The 16,672-nt window shown below is 39.7% G+C and overlaps 8 protein-coding genes across 8 annotated transcripts; 3 read left to right on the top strand and 5 right to left on the bottom strand.

Moving 5' to 3' along the window:
- Positions 1-69: 69 nt before the first annotated feature.
- GWT1 (glucosaminyl-phosphotidylinositol O-acyltransferase) lies at positions 70-1,530 on the bottom strand (the record flags this gene model as incomplete). The annotated part of the gene is made up of 1 exon (XM_448922.1): positions 70-1,530. The coding sequence occupies one exon, from the start codon at positions 1,528-1,530 to the stop codon at positions 70-72; it is 1,461 nt and encodes a 486-aa protein (XP_448922.1).
- A 380-nt stretch (positions 1,531-1,910) lies between these two features.
- On the bottom strand, positions 1,911-4,106 carry DPB11 (protein kinase activating protein DPB11; the record flags this gene model as incomplete). The annotated part of the gene is made up of 1 exon (XM_448921.1): positions 1,911-4,106. One exon carries the CDS (start codon positions 4,104-4,106, stop codon positions 1,911-1,913), a length of 2,196 nt encoding a protein of 731 aa, XP_448921.1.
- Positions 4,107-4,198: 92 nt separating this feature from the next.
- On the bottom strand, positions 4,199-4,813 carry GVI51_L03201 (uncharacterized protein; the record flags this gene model as incomplete). The annotated part of the gene is made up of 1 exon (XM_448920.1): positions 4,199-4,813. One exon carries the CDS (start codon positions 4,811-4,813, stop codon positions 4,199-4,201), a length of 615 nt encoding a protein of 204 aa, XP_448920.1.
- A 218-nt stretch (positions 4,814-5,031) lies between these two features.
- SIP4 (Sip4p) lies at positions 5,032-8,661 on the top strand (the record flags this gene model as incomplete). The annotated part of the gene is made up of 1 exon (XM_448919.1): positions 5,032-8,661. One exon carries the CDS (start codon positions 5,032-5,034, stop codon positions 8,659-8,661), a length of 3,630 nt encoding a protein of 1,209 aa, XP_448919.1.
- A 464-nt stretch (positions 8,662-9,125) lies between these two features.
- Positions 9,126-10,073, top strand: GVI51_L03157 (uncharacterized protein; the record flags this gene model as incomplete). Its single annotated transcript, XM_448918.1, has 1 exon — positions 9,126-10,073. The coding sequence occupies one exon, from the start codon at positions 9,126-9,128 to the stop codon at positions 10,071-10,073; it is 948 nt and encodes a 315-aa protein (XP_448918.1).
- A 245-nt stretch (positions 10,074-10,318) lies between these two features.
- On the bottom strand, positions 10,319-11,671 carry UIP5 (Uip5p; the record flags this gene model as incomplete). The annotated part of the gene is made up of 1 exon (XM_448917.1): positions 10,319-11,671. The coding sequence occupies one exon, from the start codon at positions 11,669-11,671 to the stop codon at positions 10,319-10,321; it is 1,353 nt and encodes a 450-aa protein (XP_448917.1).
- Positions 11,672-12,081: 410 nt separating this feature from the next.
- On the top strand, positions 12,082-12,921 carry SHB17 (sedoheptulose-bisphosphatase; the record flags this gene model as incomplete). The annotated part of the gene is made up of 1 exon (XM_448916.1): positions 12,082-12,921. One exon carries the CDS (start codon positions 12,082-12,084, stop codon positions 12,919-12,921), a length of 840 nt encoding a protein of 279 aa, XP_448916.1.
- A 738-nt stretch (positions 12,922-13,659) lies between these two features.
- On the bottom strand, positions 13,660-14,760 carry UTH1 (SUN family protein UTH1; the record flags this gene model as incomplete). The annotated part of the gene is made up of 1 exon (XM_448915.1): positions 13,660-14,760. The coding sequence occupies one exon, from the start codon at positions 14,758-14,760 to the stop codon at positions 13,660-13,662; it is 1,101 nt and encodes a 366-aa protein (XP_448915.1).
- Positions 14,761-16,672: the final 1,912 nt, after the last annotated feature.

Below are 16,672 nucleotides of genomic sequence, written 5' to 3'. Positions count from 1 at the left end.
TTATTTCTATAACTTATGTTTAATACACACTCTTCCGCAATCAAGTTCAATTTCTTCAGAGAAGTATACTCATAATTTAATAAATATTTTGTGTTTGTAGAGACTAAATGAAACCATTGCCAAGAAGGCTGCGTAAATCAGTAGTATTACTATTGACACTTTATCATTTTGGTCTATGGTTGGAATGCACATATTTACTAGTCCTGTTGATACGTTGGATATTAAAAACATGGCTAAACCATTGCAATTCATTGCTTCTAAAAGGGTAGATATCCGGTAAAAGTTGGAGCTATTTCCAAATAGTTTGTCCACTAAAGAATAGCACAGCAAAAAGGCTGTATTGTAGCACACAACCCACAACACATAAGGCATATTTGCAAATCTTCTTGACACGGTTTGTGGGTGTATCAAATACAACCCTTCTGAGAGGGCATAAGTGATTATGAACCAAATAAGTAATCCCAAAGATGGGCCTACAGTTGTTAGCCTATCCCAAAGAGTTCTGTTTTTCTTATCTCTTGATACAGTGACTGAACACTTATAAAGGTTGTTAGTAGTCTTTTTATTACCCAAGATAAAAAATCCAATGGTTTGTCCCCATAAAAATATTGAGCAATATCCAACAAAAGATATCAGACCTTCTCTATTAGCATTGATAAAGGTGTTCCTATCTGATAAGACCAAGTAGGTTAATAGACTATCATCCTTAATCAAAAATAATTGATAGACTGTTGAAAAAAGCATAGCAAGTATGCACTGGGGTATATAAGAAGTAATTGGGTCGATAAGCACTAGAACAGGTGGAAGTAGAGACAATGTAATGAAAAAATTCCAATGAACACCATACTCAGTAACATGCTCTTGGTATTCTAGATTCTTAACAAAAAATAGCCTAGACAACCCTAAAATGAGAAGTGTAGTACCTGATCTGGTGGCAGCAAAGATCTTTTTGATAGATGAGGCCTTATCTTTTTTGTCTTTCATTTTCTCTCTGAATAAACCTCTCGATGAAACAATACCATTACTGAACACAAATGATCCAACACCCAGATCCATTAAAGATGTTCCCCAAGTTTCAACCTTTGCAAATCTTCTGGGGAATATTTGAAAATCAACAGCTAAGATGGCTAAGCATGTTAAAATCAGCATACCACTTCTATAAGCTGTGAGGAATGGTTTTTTGGTAAGCTCGAATTTTTGAACTGCCTCTTTAGTGGTATGTTTCACTGTGTTTTTACTTTGTTTTAAATTCCTCTTATAGTTGAGAAGAAACCACCCAATCGATGGGATTAAGCATAATGTGGTCAATAAATAGATATCTTGTGAATATAATGTAAATGATAGAAGCATAGCAACCCAGTTAAGGACGAAATCGATCCCCAATGGAATGTTTTGTGTATCATTGTAACTGATCAAATTGGCGCATAGATAACTTGTCAACGCAATTGATGTTACGACATTAATCTCCAATATAGAGCCACCTTCTAAGCCAGATACAAAGGCTTCCTTTCTCTCTTTGAGACTTGACATCAGTAATCTGTTAGCCAAAATAGTATACGTGCCTATTTCCTTTTTACCAACTGCAACCTCAGTTTCCAAATAGCAAATAGAGACAAGAGCCCAGTATATTCCTAATGTATGATTTCTATTTGCACAAAGTATATGTTAGTGTTAAGTGGTTTATACTTGGATTGGATGATATGAGTTTTCCGACCTTCATTTCAATGTGAGCTTCTATAGATGCTGTATTTCTCGTGTCCCGTTCTTAAATTTTATTTTTGATCTCCGGGGCAACGCCAAAACATTAAAAGATGATTTAAAAACTCTGTTTAATCGTTATTTAGTAATGATTAAACCGACATTGCTAATGTTAACGATACACATATATCATGCAGCTAATAATTTATATATTATTTATGTGATGTAGTGTTGGTTGAAGAAGTTGCAGATACTGACCCATAGGTCACCTGAGTTTGATCGATCGGATTACGGTTATTATTCCTGTTCATGTCATCGCTAGGCAGCTCTGTTAACTCTTTTCGCTGCATATCATGGCCTTCTGCCAATATACTACCCCAGCTGGTTGTCCTAATCACGGGCTGTATATCAACTTTCTTTAAGTTAGGAATCTTATCACCAAGACTGGATTTCCTTTGCTCAATTTCAGGCGGGATCACATTAAGCCTCACTCTTTTGTGAGTGAAATCGGATTTTGAAGGGGAAAGTTCAGGCTTTTCTTTGAATTTTTGTAACAGTTCTGATGCTGATCTCTTTAATAGTCTCTGATTTATATCACTGGATTTCTCTGCTTGCTCCACGGAACTCAGTACTGATTTATCAACCAGTGCTTTCCTCTGATCGATGGGAATGGAACTTCTCACAACCTTGAATTCGAACTCAGTTTTCTTCCCCTTCCGTGATAAAACCAGCCACTGGATATTATTCAGATGGATGGTATGATCTATAGTAGTCGGATTATAGTACAAATCTTTAGCTTTCCTGAATATATCGATAATGAATGCTGGGGTAGCCATAGGTATACAATGCTCTTCCTTAATAAATTGAATTTTACGCTTTAAGGAGTTTCTAAATATCTGATTGATTTGAGTGATTGACTCTGAGTTTTGTAGAAATAAATCATGGTATTGATTGTTCCAAAGTGAGTGATCTTTCGTAATGCTTGTGAGAACAGCTAGGTTAACCAATAGTAGATCAGTTTTCTTATCCAGATACTCAGAATATTTAATTCCGAAGTTTCCCAGTGCCTTTAACATTTTTACTAAATGAAGAAGTTCAACACCACTAAAACCAGTTATAGAGATGACGAATTCTTTGTTTGATCTATTGGATGCAAGAATCTTGAATTTAGTCGAATATAGGTACGGAGAAGACCAAGAATCGATTGGAAGAAGCTGCTTTTTGTAATGGAGACATCGTTCAATGAAGAATTCTGTCACTGTGGAGTCAATACCAATATTCTTATTGATTATAATGTCCTCAATTGGGATATGGCTAGGAACCAGCTCTAGATATCTATAAGCACCTTCGTCCTGAATATCGTAGGTTATATTTCCTCCATGCTGAGTTATTACTTTTTCCAATATTTTTCTGTGATCTATCTTAAAGGCGTCGTTGATAATAAAAGCTAATCCATGGAAAATACCGCCATCCTTAACGTCTGACTGGGAAATGTCTGCTTCTAAATTATGGAGAGGCGCGCTATTCGGTTCATTCTCATTGATTGACGATATTTCTTGATCTTTACTGTCCTTAGATGACATCACTTTTTGCCATAACTTATCACCATGAGGTTTTAGTCTCTTTGAGATAGATTTCCTCTGTGTCATACGGTCTTCTTCATCCTCGTAAACAAGCCGATTTTGTGCTGGATCATCCAGGTCATCCCAACAATCACATGAATCTCTTCCAATCTCTTTAATATCTTCGATATGCATGGCAAATTCCAACAAATAGTATGGATCGTATTGCAGAGTGGCGTTTCTTTTGTAACAGTCCAATATCCACTTATAATGTATGACTGGAATATTCTCTTTCCTAGCGGCATCTACACGCACACCATTTGGCTCATCAGTGATGAACACCACTTGTTTCCCGGCAAACTTCCTCTTCGAATCAGACATGAAATGCTTGGAGATACATTTACAGCAGTTCATTGCGGAGCAGAATTCCTCTAACTGTGGGACATTGGTCAGAGTGTCATTTCGTATCCTACCAATGAAAATCACGTAGTCTGTCAACGGACCCAGCGTGTATCGTTTCGCTAGAATATCCAGCATCCTAACGCTCTGATCAACATGCGCCATCCCACTATCGTTCGAGTGAGCAACATCCTCTCCGGCCAGCCACAGATGATATAACTCTAGTATCGCATTGCAATCCAAGAACACGATATCGGGTCTATTTCGCACCGCAAACTCGTACTTGTCTGTCCGGCGGTGCAGGTCCCCAACAATCAGCACGTTCACCTGCGAAGTTAGATCATAGCTCAGCAAACCACCTAGCTTCAATACTTTCTTGCTTATAGACTTGAACAACTGCTCATCCAAACCTGTACAACAAAACGTTATCCGAGCAAACGGCCTCATCCAGCTCTTACTATCCAACACACGCTTCGGCAGTAGCTCCCTGGTCAATTACTTTAGAGGTCCTTGCCGAGCTTCCATCAAATGTTACTCTTTCAAGATGGTGCATAATCATGGTGTAATATATTTACTATACTATGGAAAACACCAAAGGACAGGACGCGATGAGGTACATGTAAACGGGAAGTCATATGATGAAACATATGAAACGAACACATGTATAACATGTGATACCAGCGTATACAATGCACTACACAAGTCATGACGCGGCTGTAGCACGGTGTTGAAGGGGGGTGGGCCATGATTCCCGTTTCATTCTCGATTGCTTGTGGATTGTGCGTGGGGGGTTCTCTGCCACTTACAAAACTCGCAGCCCACACGGGGAATATCACCGTCTCATAGCAAACCGTTTCCATTCGCCCGGGGGCTCTGGGAGAAACATCGCGAAACCCGAGCAAAGGGACATGACTTCCCGCCCTAAGAGGTGGACACCTGCGCCAGTTTCTGACGGGAGGCGTGCTCAACATAAGAAGAAACAGGTAGACGGGGCAAGTTACCGAAATATCGGACTTTTCCAAGAGAAGAGGGCTCGACCTGCAGGTATTTCTGAGCCTGCCCGTGTTTCGATAGTCTTGCGGGTTCCTCGATGTGCTCATGTTTAAGGTGTTAGAGTTAGTGCCACGCACACGCACAGAGAACACGCCGTACATTTCCTTTGCTGTCGGCAGTGCAGTTCCGCGGCACACTATACAGGCGTAGGAAGGAGTGTCAGCGGCTATTACGAATCCCCTTGCGGATCTTTTCTCGAGAATTTGGTGGACTCAAGGGGGGGCTGGAAGGGGGGAGTATAAATACCCGGGGTTGGAAAACGGAAAAAAATGTTTTAACCGCTGAAAGCAGTGGGATAGGGACAAGCAATAGCTATATAATGGAGTCTAAGCGGAAGTATGGGAAGCCGCAGCCGCCCGGGGAGCTAGTGCTGACGCGGACGAAGAAGCGGCATTCGCAGGCGTGTGATAGGTGTCGGTCGAAGAAGATCAAGTGTGATGGGTTGCAGCCGTGCTCTAACTGTGCGAAGATCGGGTACAACTGTGTGACCTCGGACAAGCTGTCTCGTAGGGGTCTTCCGAAGGGGTATACCGACTTGCTTGAGTGCGAAGTGGTTAAACTACAGAAAATTGTGAATGAGATAGCTGGGTATGAGACGCTGGACAGGAACGAGTTCAAGAGTATATTGAAGACGAATGACTACCTGGATAAAGTGAAGCATCTACTGGCGGAAGAAAGTGACGGCGATGGCGATGGCGATGGCGATGGTGATGGGAACGGCAAAGTTGAAAACTATGGGGATGGTTCACAGAGGGAATTTGGCGAGTTGGCGGTGTTAGAAGACCATTCAACAAAGGAGAATTCATTTTCCATGGGTAAGAACAGCAACGAGGGCAGTACGAGCCCCCAAGGCCATAATAATGACAGTAGCTCGGCAGGTACGGAGCTCACACAAGGTCGCGATGAGATTGGCCAGTTGGCATTCATTAATGACACTTTCTATTACTATAAGAATTTTTTCTATATTACGCCAACACAAGACACCTTCTCTAACAATTTGTCGAATAACTACCTTGGACACGGCACATGGCATTTATTGAATGGTAATATACACCCAACAGGAAAGGATACCAAGAAAAAACAAGATAACAATAAACTAATAGATACCTCTTTTATTCACGATAGCACTTGGCTGAGAGAGTTCCAAATAGATACCATGGTGGAAATACTGCAACTAAATTCCCAGTATTTATTGCCACAGTTTTTGCTAGTCAAATACAAGTATAATATGAATCAAATTAAAGAGCTTCTGGTGTTGGCAATCGAGCAGTTCTTTAAATCACAGAGTTCTCTGATACCCTTATTGTACCCTCAAGCCATTTGGAAAGAGAAACTTACACAACAGGTAATTCTAAGTATATCAAATCTATCGACTGGCTATACCAACACATTGTCTACCAATCCAATGGCTTCTCCCGTCTTAGAGAAGAAAATTGGTTTGGTAGATAACAACCCCATTATTCTTCTCACATTGATATACATAATACAGACTAATTGGTCATGCATAGATGACTACAAATTGTATCAACTATCGAAGCTGATTTTTTCTACTAGTCCTAAAAATCTGACAACATTTCAGTCCCTTTTAGTTGCAACTTTCTATTTCATGGGAAGCTGCGACATGAAGCAAAATTGGTATCAAGAGGTTATGCATGAGAAAACTACAGAGGAGAAGAGGAAAGGCAAATCAGCAAATTCTAACAAGAAAAATTTGAAACTCAGTTCCAACTTGTGGGCTACTGAGCTCTTACATCTTTCATACACTTTTGCCCTTGATATGGGCTTATTTATTAATTACACCAACTTGATCCCACTCTGTTTTGACAATAGATTGCTACCGACAAAACAAAGGGGTAACCAAACAGCAACATCACAACTATTTGATATAGCCGATATCGAGGACTACACTGACAAAATTGTTGTAGCTTTTTGGTGTTTTCAATTCCTTGATTCATGGTGGTCACTAATGCAAGGATTGCCGAAATCAAACTTCCTGATGAACGAATTTCATCCGAAGGATGTAAAATCATTGAAGAAACCAGAACTGAAAGTCTTCTCATTGATTTTGGAGTTTGTTCTTGCATTTGACGGTTGCAATCTATTACATACATTATCAAATGGAGGGCGCCTAAAGTTGGCCGAAACTACCGGAGCATTTAGGAATATATTAGATAAGTGGAAACTCTATCACAGCATTAAAGATCACGAAGAGCTTCACGAATCTCAACTAATGCAAGCTGACCACTATTCTAATCTGGACATATTCTTGACTAAATCCGACATTGTTGAAATTCAGTTAACGCTATATTATTTGATTCTTGCTTTATTCTCAGATACAAGAATGATTACAAGAAAAGAAAGTGATCAGTTTGAATATGCCCAGACATTTACTTCTGATATTGCATCCGACAATAAAAAAGACTTTAACTTCATTGAATCTTATCCAACTGAAGAAATTTCATATGAGATTTTATCGCTATATTTTCTACTATTGTTGAACAAGGATATCATAGAACAACCGCAGCAATTCAATGTATTGCATATTTTACCTTGTGATTCACTAGATTTAATCAAATTATGTTTAAATAACCTTCATCAATGGTCTGTCTCTCCTCAACACCCTAACGAGACAAGTGAACAAAGTAATTGGAAATTTAACAAATATAAAACTCTACTTTCACAGTGGTGTCAACTATGGTATATAGATGAAAGCCAAGATTCCCTTCTCAAGAAAATACTGGTAAGTTTCAAGATAAAGCTACAGAAACCAGGAGATTTTAATGATTCCAATTTCAGTTTACAAAAAATTAAGTACTTCACAGAAGTTGTCAACTTTAATGCAATCACGAGAACTAATCTGGTCAGATCTAATTCCAACGCAAATATGGATCAATTTAATTTGTTCGAGAACATTAATACGGATTCAAGACTAATGTCTCCACTCTTAAATAGCAGTATCAGATTACCGCTTTTACAAGAATCTAAGAGCTTTTCTAATGTCAACACTCAAGGTGTTGGGGAGGATCTTGGACTTGCTATAAATGCCACTGACCTAAATTCTAGTAACTTCTTGAATCTAGGGTTTCAGAACCCCATGGGTAGCATTAACCTACAAAGGAATAAAAATCAAGCAGCTGAAGAACAAGATGATACCGATGACGGTTATGCAGAAGATGATGATGACGACGATGAAGAAGGAAATAATGCACCATTAGAGTTCAAAACCAGAAGACGGCCTTCCTTGTTTCAACAAAAGCATAATCAGCCCCCAGTATTCAACAAATACAGGCAAGAAATCGATAAAACAAAGCAAGTTTCGTTTGCCAACGGGAACCCTTCATCAACGTTTAAAAGTGTACCTGCTGGAAATAAAAGAAAGATTGACCATATTATATTAGATGAGAATTCTTTAGAAAAGAATACTAAAAGACAAAACAGGATAAATGAAACTGACAGAAAAGCAACTTTCCCTGATAGCAATAACACCCAAAAGCCACTAATCAGTCCATCTCGTCTATTGACGGATGGCTATGATAAATCAGGTAATTCATCCCAGACCGTATTACCTCCAATATCATACTACAGCAACCCCCAGGGTATGGAGCCAAATGAGCCAAAAACATACTTAAATCAAATTACAGATATGGTTAGAAGTAGCAACAATGATCTATCAATGGTTCCTTCTCAGTCAAACTCTACTGTATTGACAAGGATCAACAGTAACAGCAATACGAGCTCCAAAAAGCTTTTGGAAACTCCAAGGACATTCTTAAATATGTTTTTATTAAACACTACTCCACAAGGAAACGACAAGCCGCTCTCTGTCGACGATCGGTTAAGTAAGCCAAACTCTGATATCAACTTGCTTGAACAAAGCAAAAAACTGGCCTCAACTTCATCCCTTACAAGCACGTTCATCGAAGCTGGCGCGTCTCCAGACAAATTATAACAGTATACAAATGGTTGGATACTTTATTGGCATCAATGCAGAAACACTCAACTGGAAATAGGAACTCTACCTTACATATTTTACATATTCTTATTAGTTCTAATTTATTAATTGCATTTTCTTGAAGTATCATGGGGCAAGTTTATTGCTATGTGCCCAGGAATAACATTTGAGTCATTCATAGGTATGACAGTACTCGCTAATCTTATCAAAATGCTAGATGTTATGAAATTCTTGCCATCGATACGTCCCAAAAGCTTGATTGACCTCTATTCGGCTTTATTCGTATTTTAGCGTGATGCTTATTAAGGTCCACCTGACTCTGCAAAATATACGAATATCACTGGATGAATTGGAACCTTAAATAGGACAGGATGGCATCTTGATCAGTTATAGTATTGAGGTAGCGTTATAATCTGCTAAACAAGACTTAATTATATAACAACAGTAGTTCCAGACCGCAGATGTCGCATCGTAACCAGAGTATAGGTGGGAATGATCATTCTTTCCAAGGGAAAACTAGGAAGATATCAGGATGGGTCAAAAGAATAATACAACCCGGACGTGAATCTAACCCAGTAGCTAATAACACTACACTGCAACTACCGGTGACCAACCATAGAAGCAACAGCAATCCCAATACAAATACAAATCAGCAGTCACAGCACATGCTGAAGGGCGATAAGCATATTGGTATTGATCTTACAAAATCAGAAAAACGTTTAAAAGAAAGGCAGCGGAAGGTCTACGATCCCACAGATGAATATAACGCTAGTTTATACCAAAAGAATGCTAGTTTTCATCGAAGTGCTAAGAAATCATCATCAAAGAGTCGGATAGTTAGATCAAGAGCTGATTCAGCTCCTGAGTCATTACCAGCATCAAGATCACTTTCCAATTATTTAATGCCACTCTCACCATCACTTTCGTGTGATTCTGATAGGGTAACAATAAGTTCCTCACTGATGCCGCTGTTTGCAAATGATTCTGATTCTGATAACGATAGTACATGTCGTAGTCCGCGGCCCAGAAGTAAGTACAGTTTACTATCCAAGGAGCAACACGCAGAGTCGATTGTATCAGACCATGAAATGGACTTATCTAGTATGGCTCCTTTAGTTTCTGTTTGTTCATCATCAGTTAAATCTTCAACCTTTTCAGATATACACTCTATCCAATCAACAAGGCCGACGGTATTTTCTTCAAGGACACAAGAGACCAATTCTAGCACAATGGCCATTCCACCAGCTAGCATTTTGGACAGAGCAAGGCAATCCACTCTTACAATGAACACTGGCGTAAATACTGTCTCTACAGTTGCTAGTGGTAATACTAGACCTCCTCAAAGGCTACTAGCGCGAAGAGATAGTGGCCACACATTAAATTCCATTTTGACAATAAAATCAAATTAGGCTGGCTCATTTGAGATTTTGTTGTTGTCTAATTTATCTGCTATACACATTCAAGTTGGGATTATGTATTTCTTTACTAAAAGCATTATCCTATAAGTATAAGTCATCTATAGACTGTTTATGTATTGTTCTTGAAATAAAGTTTGAATATTCATAATATGCTAGATCCGAAATAGTGTAATGGTATTTTTCTATAAATAAAAGTTAATTCGTAATGTCTATTGACTGCGTTATTTATGCTATGCCTACGTAGGCAGTAAGGTTTGTGATGTGGCTCTTCTCCGTTTTAATCTTCTCAAATGCTTTTTGGTAACTCTTATATACACTGAGCTAATGTATATCAAAACCAAAAACAACAGTAATATAATATACCTTGAAGAAGATTTACTTTGATGTTTGTTATTATTTACATGTTGATTTTCTACTCTGTCATTCAAATCATTTTCATAGTTTGGTTGAGCCATTTTCATCTTCCACCTTGTATAGTCATCTTTTTCCAAGGCTATACGATGGCCAAATTCATTTAAGAGATAGTTTTTTAGCGCTTGTGCGTATTCATAAGAGCGTGGTAAATTATCATTTGTTGTTGAATCCTGAATTTCCCTTTCATTACTATTCCAGTGGTATTCATTGGTAGATACTCCTAGAATCTCAACATTTTCTGTTGCATCACCAGTAAGTGCTGATATACCGATAAAACGTTGCCCGCTGGACTTATTTTTTGGTAGGTATATTTTTTCATTACTTTGATATAGTTCAATCCAATAGTCTCCTTCCTTTTGGTATTGGATATCCACTTTCAAGAATCCTATGGTCTCAGAATATATAATTCTAAGCTTTGTGATATCCCCTTTGATAGTTGATGGGTGGAGTTTAATATGCTTTGGTGTTAACTTCTTTGATGTGGACTCAAGGTTGTCAGTGTTGACCGAGTACATATCCTTTTGTGGGTCTGTATTGAGGATAAGATCCAGGTACGGGATTTCAACATCTGTTCTGTAGTTATTCTTGTAAGTATCAAAGACTAATGCCAAGCCCGGAAGGTTATTGGGCAGACCCATCAAATCTACATTCTTGGCATGGACACCTCCAGAGTTAATTTCATACTGCTTGCGGGAAAACGATGAGACCAAGTCCCGGACCAGAAATCCATTCTCGGGGGTAATGACAATTGCCATGCCATCGCCTATATGTGAACTCTGTCTTTGTTCACGCCCATATATCCTAAAATCCACCACTATCTCAAAATCAGTAATCGTGTTGTCACCGATACCATTCGAGAGCACAACACCATGCTTGCCTGACTGTCCTGCAGAGGTCAGCATGATAGACTTCATATTTCTCACTTCAGCAGTGCCACCTATGTGCCAATACTTATTGATCTTGTCGAGAAAAGGCACAGACAAGCTTGCATCAGGGTTGAACACTTTCTTTACTCGTACTCTGTCATTACTTCTGTGATTCTCGGGCTCAGGTCGCACTACCGACCCCATACCACCACTGTGCAGTTCACCAGTGCCCATCAAAAGCTGGAAAGTACCAAACAGCACGCATATCAGCACCACCACGAGCACATTACTCTTCCCACCAGCGATCATCTATAATATATCAGCTCGGCCTCTCTCGCTACCGCTCCAAGCTCCCACCTTTTTAACCTCTCGACCTAGCAAGTATTTATATCTTATAGATTATAGAAGCAAATACAGTGGGCTCATCACTGCTCGATGCCCTATTGCAGGTATGAACACGAAATCACCAAATTTCATATTGGCAGCGCAAATCAAAAATCGAAATTCTGTACGCCAAAATGTGGGAAACTGGAAAAATTCACTACAGGCGTTCGATTCTCGAGGGTCCCATTAATTTATCTTGAATTTATTGAATTCAGAGGAAATCCGCTGAAAAAAAAATTTTTGGACTTCAAATAGGAGCTAATAGTGTGTATTGTGCAGTTCAATTGGATCCAAGTAACGGCAAGCACGAATTCGATATTGCAAGATTTTTAGTAATGGGTCACAGTCCAACTCCTAGATGTATTATTGTCAGACATGGCCAGACCGAGTGGTCTAAGTCCGGTCAGTACACCGGTTTGACTGACTTGCCATTGACTGACTATGGTGTTGGCCAAATGCTGAGGACCGGTGAGTCTATCTTCTCCAACAACCGTTTCATCAACCCTGACCACATCACATATATCTTCACTTCTCCAAGAACCAGGGCCAAGCAGACCATTGAGTTGGTTTTGAAGCCATTGAGCGAGGAGCAAAGGTCTAAGATCAAGGTTATTGTTGACAATGACTTGAGAGAATGGGAGTACGGTGACTATGAAGGGCTATTGACCAAGGAGATTGTCGAGCTGCGTAAGTCCCGTGGTTTGGACAAAGCTCGCCCATGGAATATCTGGAGAGATGGCTGTGAGAACGGTGAAACTACTGAAGAAGTCGGTTTGAGATTGTCTAGAGTCATCGCACGTATCCAAAACCTGCACAAGAAGCACCAGGAACAAGGCATACCATCTGATATCATGGTGTTTGCTCATGGACATGCTTTGCGTTACTTTGCGGCCATCTGGCTACGTCTAGGTGAAGAGAAAGAGTGTATCACTGCTTTCTCTAAGCAGAAGGTTAAGTCCTATGAGGAGGATGAGTCTGTGGTCCCATACGTTGAGATTACCAAGTTCAGACACTTGGTGGACAACCCATTCTTCTTACTTGACGCTGGTGGTATCGGTGTATTGTCTTATGCCCACCACAGCATTGATGAACCCGCCTTGGACCTAGCTGGTGCGTTCATTTCCCCACCAGAGGAAGAGTCCCAACACGCTCCAGTTCCAAACAAGAATTACTGATTTATGTGTAATGGTTATTTAATGACAGATTAATATATAGATATGATACAATAATAAAAAAAATCAGCTCGTAACGAAAACAATAGGTAACAAGATGCATCCGCTGGCAATAATGATTATTGATAGATCATTAAGCTTATTATGTAGGATGTTGCTAATATAGTACAAAGTAGTAAATTTTTTTAAATTGAACTTTAAAAAATATTTGTATAATGGTATCTATACTGGAACATATGAAAGCACGACGCCAATTTGATGACAACAGATTCATAGTTCATCTAAACTTTTAGGTAAAGAAACCAAAACTCATTGGATATTGGTTTCGGGTATTTCATTGAGCTTTTCGAATTGGGTCAAAACAATTGAAAAGAACTGATAAAAAAAACAGTAACAAAGAAAATGAAATGTAAACATAAAATAATGTAATATAACGGTTGAAAAATGTATGATGTTTTAAAGAATAAAACATATTGTTTAGTACAATTTAGAAAAAAGGACTCCACAAAAAAATTGTAGAACTCCAGTTTTCATAAATGAAAAAGAACAAAAATATAGCGGAATCATTGGGTCAAGCGATGTTGGCCCTTACCGCGGTGAACGAATATTTTTTAATGGAATCAAGAAAGAGATAATTTGTAGCAAGCGCTAGAGTAACATTATCCACACCTATTGTGGTTTTGTAATGCCGAGTCGAGCGACATACAATAAATGGAGTGGGCTAAAGTTAAGCTAAAGTGTTTAGTAGAAAACGAACTTGGCAGAACCAGAAGTGACAGAGACGGTACAACCGTCAGAGCCAGAACCGGAGTAGACACCGTTTTCGTACTTACAAGCACCGTTAACAGAAGAGCCATCAGTGGCAACAATCTTGACGTTGAAGTTTGGTGGGGTTCTGTTGTTTGGGTTTGGAATGATAGATAGGTAAGTGATACCGTTGGTTTCACCAGCACCCAAAACGACTGGGGCCCAGTTACCGACACCGGAACCTTCGTTACCCCAGATACAACCGTTTTCAACAGAGACACCTGCGTTGTTAACATAGAATTGAGCAGAGGTCTTCATACCCTTCCATTGGTAGTAAGAGTCTTCCTTGACAACGGAGATAGGTTGAGTAGAGCCAGCACCGACAACAGTTGGGATAACCATGTTCTCAGAACCTGGGTAATCGGTTCTACAGATAGCAATGGATTGACCAACTTGGTTTTCGGCGAAAGCGGTACCAGCATCTTGTTCACACAAGGTGTTGGCGTTAGTGTTAGCACGGTATAGGAAACCGCCCTTACAGTATAGACCACCAACAGATCTACCATCGGCAGGTTGGTTGGATGGCCATTGAGTCTTGGACATACCAGATTCACAGGCGTAAGAACAGTAGAAACCTTCTTGACAAGAAGAAGCAGTGTTACCGTTCAAGTCCATGATAGAGGCCCAACCACCCATGTTCAACCAGTCCAAGGCAACAACACCGTTACCGGATGGGAATTGAGAACATGGAATGGTACCATCTTGGAAAGCACCACCAGTGAAGGAGGAGCCAGTAGTTGGTTGAGAGGCTTGTTGCTTAGAAGAAGATGGAGCCAAAGTAGTAGTGTCCTTAGCTGGGGAGGCAGCTGGAGCAGCTGGAGCAGCAGAAGATGGAGCAGCGGCTGGAGCAGGAGTAGGAGTGGCAGCTGGAGCATCATTGACGACTTCAGTTGGAGTGAAAATGTTACCGTCTTGGTCAACGTATTCGGTGACAACAACAAGATCTCTCTTTTCATGAGCATGCTTGTCCTGGTGTTGGACAGCTGGGGCGGCCAAAACAGCGGAGGCCATCAAAATAGCGGAAACAAACTTCATTTTTAATAATTTAGTAAAAGGAATGGATTGGTTTTTAGTTTTTTTTCTAAATTCAACAATAAAAGGAATGTAAAAAGTTGGAAATAGTTTTCTTAAAAAACTGATTTAGATATTTCAATAAAAGGAAGGAAAGTAATAAAATAGATTTATAAAAGGAAGGGAAATCTAGATTATTAGTTGGAAAGACTTTGTAGTTAAACTTTAGTTTGAGTTGTATAGAAAAAAAGCGTTTTAGTTCTTTTAAATCCCGCCCAAAAGACGTCTTGAAAGGAAAAGAAATATCAATTTGTGAATCCATCGCTACTTATATATGGGAAAAGATCCATAATTCCACTTTTAGCACTAAATGACGTCTTTTCCTCCCTTTGTTTCTGTGCTTTTCCTTTAAGTTTATCAATTTTCAACTTTTTTTTTTAGAAACTCCCCCTTCCGAGGAACAGCATTTTTTGTTTTTTGATTTCCTTGCCCCTCCTCTCGATGGATTGTCCCTTCTACGCAGTTGTCTGTGCTACAATATCTCGCTACTGCTCAATATCTTCTTTTTCGATTTTTTTTTTCTTCCAATTCATTCTCACGCGAGATGGGCCTCCTTCGCTTCTTTCTGTGCGCATTACCGGATTTGGACTTCTAATTGTTTTTGTTTGGGTTTCTTGTGGGCTCGCAGCCCTTCGATGCTTGAGAGAGTGTATCTGAAGTAATCCCCTTTGGAGTTCTCTGTGTCTCTGCGCAGTGGATGCTTTTACCGGTTCTGGTAGAGTAAGTGGAATTTGGGAGTTGGGTGGCGAGACAGACAAAGAGACTGGAAAAAAAAGAAAGGACAAGAAAGGGTATGGGGTTTGCTTTGCTGCGGCAAGATGTGAGTGATTGGCGCTTTTTTGAATTTGCCTCGAGTTCTGCTTCGTTTTGGGGTTAGGTCATATAGTGCATATTGGAAAGGAGTTACTTAGAGTGGTACGTACGGAACCAATTTTCTTATCTAAGAGATGTGATTGTTGAGGAATCTGCAGGATGCTTTCTTAGGGGGAGGATGGAAATGGGATCTCACTGTGAACATTGAGCAGATTTGTGCTGTAGCTCCACAGTCTCTTCTGTGATTATATGAAAAATTTAAATTTTTGCTCTGTGATAACGTACCACCAACTGCTGTGTGGAAAATACACCTCTTACTGTTTTAGGAATCGTCTTAATTTGGATGTTTGACAAAGAAACCTCAGTACAACTGTTTTTGCTCTCTCCTAGAGTTTTGCAGTGAGGTCATGCTTTTACCCATCCCTCAGTTTCAATATTACTCGATTTGGACATTTTGTAAACACTATGTTTTCCTAATCTGGATACATAAGTATCTACGACTCACAGAAACAGGTACAGGGAGTCCTTGCATGTGCATACTGTCATACGTCAAGCTACACTTTCCTCAATTACTCACGCTCTCAAACACCATAGATGGTGAAACCCGAGCTCTTAGTACTGTGCAACGACACACCGTTTTGAAACAAAAGATGAAGAAAAAAAGAAAGAAATACGCTTAAATACTGAAATCACAAATTGAGTTTTAGGAAGTTACTTACTTTTCCTAATTGGGTAAAGTTATGAAATTGCATGGATTTTTCGATATGGTACTGCTAGATGGAGACCGAATCCCGAACTAGACAGAGACAGCCCTGCAAATCACTCTTGGTAAGCCCAGATCTCATTCTTTCTGCGTTATCGGATTCCAGTATCCGGATTATTTCTTTCTTTCTTTTTCTCTGTATTGGGCGTTTTTAATATGGAACTTCTCGACTCCCCCCCCCCCAGGCAATGCTCGCGGCGGGTAGCCTCAACAATGCCTCGAGACGGGATCCAGTGGGCAACTGGGAAACTACGGAGAAGTTATAGAGGTGGCGCAAGTTAAATTCCAACACCTAAACAC

The sequence above is a fragment of the Nakaseomyces glabratus genome, chromosome L (assembly GCF_010111755.1).
Source record: "Nakaseomyces glabratus chromosome L, complete sequence".
Taxonomy (NCBI): domain Eukaryota; kingdom Fungi; phylum Ascomycota; class Saccharomycetes; order Saccharomycetales; family Saccharomycetaceae; genus Nakaseomyces; species Nakaseomyces glabratus.
The sequence above is the reverse complement of the archived record's forward strand: the minus strand, read 5'-3'. Positions and strand labels throughout refer to the sequence as shown.